Raw genomic sequence first — 7,734 nt, 5'->3', positions numbered from 1 at the left:
CAGCATCACAGCCTTGCCAACTGAGTGCTCAGGTCGCCTAATGTGGAGGAGGCTTTTGCAAAACCACCTCCCATGGTTACAGTTTTTGCATTATTAAAGGAACTTTTAGGTAGTCCTTTGGCCTTGAAGTGCCTGCTGGACCAGGCAGCAGAGACTGCTAACATAATCCCAAATTAAAAATGCAGAGAATGTTAATCTCCTCTCAAAATGACAAGCACAGAAAGCAATCCTGTGAAATTAATAGAGACGTAGCAGAGGTACTAAACCAGAATACACAAGCAGACAAATAAGGTTCAGGTTGGCACAGATGACCGCAGCATTCATGAAGTTTTGCTCCTGTTTCAGCAGGGCAAACTCCTGTCCCTGGATGGGTACAGCTGCTCCATCCCCTGGGGGCATGTCTGAGCTTCCCAGAACTACAACACTTGGGTGAGAGGCCACACAGGAAACTAGGGTTTTGATACGCTCCACCCTATATCCAAAAAGCTGACTTTGTTTATTTCTATTTTTTTTCCTCTTGTGGACCATACAGAAAACTGCATATAAAAACTGCTTAAATGGGATAATTAAAAAAAAAATGAAAGGATGGTACTTCAACAGCACAAAGCAGCACCAATGACCTTCACCACTCCAAAATCTTTGCTTTATACCATCTTCTATTATGTCATCCCTTCAGGCAAATATTGTACAACAACTGTGCTAACTACGAGGAGTTACAGCAAAGACAACAGCTTTATTTGGTTAATTGTTAATGAGGGTTCCACTTGCCTCTGCATCTGCAGCTAGCAGCTGCTTTACATATGGGTTTAAGGCTAAATCCCTTCTCGAGCCGTGCTTTCCCCTGCCTAATACCCAGGGCCCATGTGTGGGCCCCCCATGATGCCTAGGGCCAGGCTGCAGAGCAGCAGCATCTCCCTGGGGCAGGAAGTGGGCTGGCCTCAGCATGACTTTCCATCCAGAAAACATTTTCCATCACCTTTCCGCCACCTACAACTGGCTGCAGTACTGCCAAGTTAAAACACACACGAAATAAAAGCATCTCATGTGAAATGAAAAAAGGCTGCCTCTGAAAAGAGGCTGCTTGCAAATGCTTGCTAAAAATAATCCTCTGATGGCCTGTGAGGGCAGCTGGAGGTCACTTATAGAAGGAGGCAAATAATTCCCTCTGCTGAAGTCAGTTTTCAGCCAACACGGCTAGGACAGAAGTTTTCAAGTTTAATATCTCTGTGGTTCTACCAAAATCCCAACTGCAAAGAGCAAGGTCCTTGCTGGGCTCAATTCCCCTGCTAGTCAGAGCAGGAGCTTTCTTTTCAACTCCCATCTTCATTTTTTTGAAGAGATGCGGATAGGAGGAGATTCATTTGTTAATTAAATTTCCCCTGCTGATTTACATCAAAAAGGGGGAACTGTTTCAAAAAGCTCACGAAACTTTCATAACCTTTAACTTAAAAAAGAAGGAGTTTTATGGCTTTTTTCTAAACCTGCCCAAAAGTACCACCAGATAGTCCCAAGCCAAGTGATGAACACTGAAAAGGAGTTCTGGAATGGCACAGCTGGGCTGAAAATGAGAAACATCTGCTCACAGAAAGTCAGGCATTCTTCCTCTCCTCCGGGTCTTCCTTTTATCTTTGGATTTTCCCATAAGTTCTTGTTCAAAGGGATGCCATCCCATGGGAAAATTACAAAAGGGAAAAAAGCCCAGACGCTGTTACTCAGTGAGGCCAGCAATAGTTGCAAGAGAAGAAAAATTCTTTGTGGGAATCCCCTACATCTGAGAAGCAGAAGCAAAAATTCACAAGGAAAAAATTCAGTGCTGTCAGCCAGACAGACAACGCCTTTTATCCATGTGGGATGCTGCATTTATCCAGTTTTTATTACCCACAGATGGCACGACAGCAATAAAAAAAGAAAAAAAGAGCAGAGAAGAGTGGCCAGAGAAAGTAAGAATAATGGCTGAAGATGTAATTTCTTCTTCAAAAGGTTTGTTCTGTTACAGAGTGAAAACTTACACAGAAGAGGTGCAAAATCCTCTAAATGCTGAGGCAAAACCTGCACACTTGCAGGCATGGCAGCATAACATCCATCGTGGGCAATACTGTCTGAATGTCTCCAAGAAGTGACACTCTCTGCCAAGCAGGGCAGATGCAGTGTACTGATGCAGCAGCAGCCTCAGCATTGTTCCGGTGGTGTTTGATTCCCTGACATTTTAGTTTGATTCCCTGTCTTTGCTGTCCTGGGCTCGCTAAAAAGCTGGTTCCTAATCATTATATGAGTGCTGGTTAATGACTCCTAAGGTGGACCCTCTCATCAGACTTCAAAACAATCCTCAGAGGATCGGGGATCTGTCCTTGTGCAGACTGTGCAAGAACGAGGTGCCCTCCTCGTGGGTGATGGAGGCTCTAAGAGTGTTAAAAGTCTCCTTCTGGCAGGAGACTCCTGGGAGGGCCACACTGGCCTTGCAGTGCTTCAGGGCAGCCTATAGAAACAGATGGGGACAGCCTCTGCAGCCGGGCCTGTAGCCATGGGACAAAGGGTAAGGGTTTAAAACGGAAGGAAGGCAAATTTAGATTAGATATAAGGAGGAAGATTTTTTACAATGAGGGTGGTTAATGCTGTGGGCAACCTCTTACTGTTAGAGGTTGCCCAAGAAGGTGGTGGATGCCTAATCCCTGGAAAAATTCAACATCAGGTTGGATGGGGGTCTTACCCAGTTGAAGATGTTCCTGCTCTGGCAGGGCAGTTGATCTAGATGGGCCTTTATTTTCTCCTAAATTCTTGTTCCAAGGGATGCCATTGCACGGGAAAATGACAAAATGGGGAAAAAGCACAGACACTCAGTGAGGCCAGAAATACTTGCAAGACAGGATAAAAACCTTCTTTATAGAACCCTTCCAGACCAAATTATTCTGATTCTGTGATCCCGCAGCCCCTCTTAGGAAACTGACGGAATGTCAGGGGGGACGCAGGGTGCGATCAGGGCCAGCAGTGCCCGGCACCGAGGCGCTCCTCGGCCTTCAAGGGGCCCCGCAGCGCGCACGGACCCCGAGGTGCAGCGGGACCCCGCCGGGGAAAAGGTATCGGGAGCCCCGGGATCGGGCAGGACAGGGCAGGGCAGGGCAGGGAAATCCCCCCGAGGCGCGGCAGGGAAGTACCGACGGGGACGCCGGAGAGGCGAGTACTTCCCCCCTGGAAAAACGCCAAGTTCTCTCTCGGCCCGGCCTCTTCCCTCCCCTCTCGACGCCCCTTTCTGGGCGGCCCGAGCCGCTCCGCCCTCCCTGCCAGCGCCGGCGGCGCCAAGCAGGATCAGACCCGTCGGTCGGGCTTTGACTGGCTGGAAATTCCCGTCCTCTGCGGCTCCTCCCCCGCAGAAATCCCCCGGCCGCGCTGTATATGCGAGGCGCCGCCGCCGCCGCCGCTCACTCTCAGCCTCGCCGCCATGATCGCCGCTCACCGCGCCGCCGAGCCGCCCGCCATGGATGGCTACGAGCACCCCAAGAAGGAGCGTCAGGGCGCCTTCCCGCTCGACGACCGCCACGACAGTGGCCTGGACTCCATGAAGGAGGAGGAGTACCGGCAGCTGGTGAAGGAGCTGGAGGACATACGGCTGCAGCCCCGCGAGCCGCCCGCCTGGGCACAGCAGCTGACGGAAGACGGGGACACGTAAGTGGAGGTCGAGGACGGGGCAGGGGTGGCTCGGACGCAGTGGGGAACTCGGCACGACCGGTCCGGGACAGGATGTGCTTGGCGGCGGGGCGGCGCCGGGCTGGGCCGCGCCGGGAGGGAAGGGAGGGGGTGCGGAAAGTCCCTGGAGCGGCGCCAGGGAGAGGCGGCTCCCGCGGCCGCGGAAAGCCCCGGCCGCGCCGAAAGCCCCGGCTTGCGACACCCGCGCGTGACCCGGCCCGGCCCGCCGGGCGCGGGGCTGAGCGTGGCGTCGCGGGGGTTAACGCGTGTGGCTTAATTGTTCCTTTCTTCCCCCCTGCAGTTTTCTCCACTTGGCCATTATTCACGAGGAAAAAGCCCTGAGCCTGGAGGTGATCCAGCAGGCAGCCGGTGACCGGGCTTTCCTGAACTTCCAGAACAACCTCAGCCAGGTACTTTCACCTCGATAACCCCAAATCTGGATCAGCTCCTGCCACACCCACACACGCCCTCTGGGGAATTCCCCCAAAAAAGTCCCCTTTTTTTTTTTTTTTAATTGATGGAATCAATGGAATCAAAGCCTACGTTTAGGAAAGTCCCCAGCTGGCTCCAGCCAGTGTTGGTACAATGCTTCCTCTCCCCCGAGAGAGTGGCATTTAACGCCCACATATTTCAAATATGATGCCATGGGTTGCATCCCTCTTTATGGAGATGGCAATGATACTCTTCATACCAACTGGCTGTTGGTTTATCCAGAGAGCCCAAAGTTCATTGCTTCCAGATGAATGGGCAACTATACAACAACTTGGGAAGCATAAAGAGCTGAGTTTATGGGGCGTGCTTTCATGCTTTTTATTTGTTGGCACGAATCACGAAATGAACAAGAGGTCTGCTTGTCTAGATGTTGCTGCCAACTTCTCGGTGTAACTTACAGTCTGCTTTTTCCTTTATGCTTGCAGACTCCTCTTCACCTGGCAGTGATAACTGATCAGCCTGAAATTGCTGAGCATCTTCTGAAGGCCGGATGCGACCTGGAAATCAGGGACTTCCGAGGAAACACCCCCCTGCACATTGCGTGCCAGCAGGGCTCCCTCAGGAGCGTCAGCGTGCTCACACAGTACTGCCAGCCGCACCACCTCCTCAGTGTCCTGCAGGCAGCCAACTACAATGGTACGGGCACACTCCTGAACAGTTCATCTTGGTGTGCTGCACTGAGGGTAGGATCACTCTCCTGTGGGTCTCAAAAGATCTCTGGAGAGGTGGAGAAGGATTATTATGTCCCATTTGAGAGCTGAGGAGCCCAAAGCATACAGCAGTGTCTGACTTTTTTGAAATGCCACTGTCTCGTAGGCCTTCACACTGTTGTTATAGTCTCTCATGGCTTTGAACTTCGCATTTTTAGTGACTGCCTTTGCCCTGCTCCTCCTTTTTTTTGTTTGTAGTAAGTTGCACTCAAACACTGGAATAAAGCCTCCGAGAAACCTTTTCAAAAGATTTTATTCACGCTGGAAGGCTCTTCTGGAAAACACCCTTTTGCTGTGAATGAATTGCAAATTTAGATACCATCCTGGCCTGTCATCTTGACTCTTAAGTAATGATGAGGCATTGAGTTAGACTTACTCAAGTTTTCCCTTTGTTTGTGTCTTTCAGGGCATACATGTCTTCATTTAGCGTCTATTCAGGGGTACCTGGGTATTGTCGAGTATCTGCTGTCCTTGGGAGCAGATGTAAACGCACAGGTATGTTACACGTACCATGAATTTAACTGAGTGGGGCTCTGTAGTCTTTAAGAATCAACGGATCTGACAATGTCTCTGCCTCTCCTAACATGCCAAACCTTGTTCTGTGTTCACACAGGAGCCATGCAATGGCAGAACAGCACTACATTTGGCGGTCGATCTGCAGAATTCAGACTTGGTGTCACTTTTGGTGAAACACGGGGCAGATGTGAACAAAGTGACCTATCAGGGCCATTCCCCCTATCAACTCACCTGGGGAAGAGACAACTCCAGCATACAGGAACAGCTGAAGCAGCTGACCACAGCTGACTTACAGATGTTGCCAGAAAGTGAGGATGAAGAGAGCAGTGAATCGGAGCCTGAGTTCACGGAGGATGAAGTAAGTTGCTGTTTTCATTTTTACAAGAGAAAGGGAAAATCCTGTCCTGTGCAGGGTGTTTTTTGGTGTCACTCTGATAGCGTGCCCCAGTGACCTCTTGCTGTGTAACAGATAGCAAAGATTATGCTGTCAACAACCAGCAAAATGCCAGATGGGGTAAGCATGTAAACAGAGTAAGAATAAAATGTAAAAAATAGCATGAAGGAATGGAGGTTAACTTCATTTGGCATGGTTCTGTGGCTGACACATAACCTCATGAGAGAAAATTGATGTTAGTGGGTGGTTTTCTCCTCCTTAGGATTTGTTTTTCTAACATTCTGAGTGCTGCATTAAATGGCATATGTAACCATTTTGGTGTAGAAATTTTACACCCTGCTAAAGTCTGGGCATGTAGAATTTGGCTGTTATCCCAGAATGGATATGATACTTTAAGTAAGATTTTTGCATTAACAGCATTTTGGGGTTTTTTTTCTTGCAGCTTATATATGATGACTGCCTTATTGGAGGAAGACAGCTGACATTTTAAAGCCGTGAAAAGTGACTGTATACATATGTATAGAAAAAGGACTGACTTTCTTCATCTGAAAAGAAAGTCACAATGTGGAGAGAAAAAAGAGGAGTGAAATAGTATGCTGCCCAGCAAGGAGAAGGAGCACACAGTTGTAACAGGACAGTTCCAGGATCTCCCTTGTGTTTAAATGCAGGAGTGGGATGTGTAACATCAGTACAGATCTGTGATTATTCACACCACCTGATAAAGAGCCACATAGCCAATCTTCTCAGCCCTCTGAAGGTAACAGACTACACATCCAACCTGCTCGTTGCAGGAGCTTTCTTGTGGCATTGAGTACTACAGGGAACAAGTGTCCTTTCATGGCAAGGTGGAGTTATGCCAGCACCCCTTCTCAGAGACTCTGCATTCATTTGTGCTGGGCTGGTGGCAGTCCCTGTCCTTTCTGGCTGACCTCAGCTGCTCTCAGTGGGGCATCCCAGGTGGAGTCGTCAGACGGAGGGACTGATGACCTCTTGACTCTTAGGCAAAAGTAGCAATAATGTTAACTGTGGGCATTGGAAAAGTGTGTTTCACACTGTGTGTGTCATAATTGCTACACTTTTTAGCAACTGTATATTGTGTATATACTGTACATTTTTTGTTTATAATTATTTTGGTACATGTGAGATATGTATTTATTAAAAAAAGTCAGATTACTGTGCCTAGTCTGCGAAACCGTTCATTGCCCACCTCCCTGAGATCGTGGGGATTACCTGGTTTGCTTTTTAAGAAACGTTCAACACCTAGTAGCCCATTGGGGTCACATTCTCAGGGGTTTTAGGTTGTTCACCTCAGCAGTGTAAGACATCTAAGTGGCTTGCAACTCTCACCCCTCCTGCTGCAGCTAATTTTGGAAGCAGACGTAGGTGGTGTTTCCTGCATCCGCTGCAGCAGTCGGATTGTAGGGCTGGGATTCCCCCTCTCTTCTAGCACCAGGCTGCCCCCGCCCACTAGAGAGGGGGTTTTAGGCTAGTTTTGGCAGCACCCGCCCCCCTGCCCTCATGGCACCTTTTGTTCCAGCTCAAATGCTTCACTGCACCTCCTGCCAGGGCAGCCTGGAGATTTGCAACACAGCACTCTGTTCACCTCTTGTTTTATGGCCTGGTCCAGCTTCAGTTTGAGCTCTGATCTCTTTGGAATTTCCAAAGGGGATTTCCGTGGGAAGAGGGAACACGTCCTGGGAACGTGCTGCTGCCTCGCATCCCGGAAATTCAGGTGGGGCACCCCCACATCCCCACTGCAGGAGCTACAGCTCTTGCCCAGTTCATAGCAGTGAAGGCTGTGGCTTTAACTGCTTCAGTTACTCCTCAAGTTTCTTTTCAGCATTCAGGCAGACAAGCACTTCACCCAAATCCCCTGCTCCCCCTCATTATCTGCTGGCAGTGCGTTACAATACTGGACCACTTTCAGTGCCAGACTTTTTA

General features: G+C 49.4%; 1 protein-coding gene across 1 annotated transcript; it reads left to right on the top strand.

The window, feature by feature from the left end:
• The first annotated feature begins 3,301 nt into the window (after positions 1-3,301).
• NFKBIA (NFKB inhibitor alpha) lies at positions 3,302-6,971 on the top strand. The gene is made up of 6 exons (XM_066188434.1): positions 3,302-3,660; positions 3,983-4,091; positions 4,599-4,809; positions 5,290-5,378; positions 5,497-5,757; positions 6,236-6,971. The coding sequence occupies exons 1-6, from the start codon at positions 3,437-3,439 to the stop codon at positions 6,281-6,283; spliced, it is 942 nt and encodes a 313-aa protein (XP_066044531.1). The 5' UTR covers positions 3,302-3,436; the 3' UTR covers positions 6,284-6,971.
• The last annotated feature ends 763 nt before the right edge of the window (positions 6,972-7,734 follow it).

Source organism: Chamaea fasciata, unplaced genomic scaffold (genome assembly GCF_029207755.1).
Source record: "Chamaea fasciata isolate MVZ Bird 193981 ecotype frontalis unplaced genomic scaffold, bChaFas1.0.hap1 SCAF_7, whole genome shotgun sequence".
Classification (NCBI taxonomy): Eukaryota; Metazoa; Chordata; class Aves; order Passeriformes; family Sylviidae; genus Chamaea; species Chamaea fasciata.
This window is presented reverse-complemented; position numbering and strand designations above follow the sequence as displayed.

Excerpts from the sequence above, each read along its gene's own strand:
- NFKBIA (XM_066188434.1), top strand. The coding sequence starts at position 3,437 with ATGATCGCCGCTCACCGCGCCGCCGAGCCGCCCGCCATGGATGGCTAC. Across the intron at positions 4,092-4,598 it reads TCCAGAACAACCTCAGCCAG|ACTCCTCTTCACCTGGCAGT; the intron begins GTACTTTCACCT and ends TTATGCTTGCAG. Across the intron at positions 5,758-6,235 it reads CTGAGTTCACGGAGGATGAA|CTTATATATGATGACTGCCT; the intron begins GTAAGTTGCTGT and ends TTTTTCTTGCAG.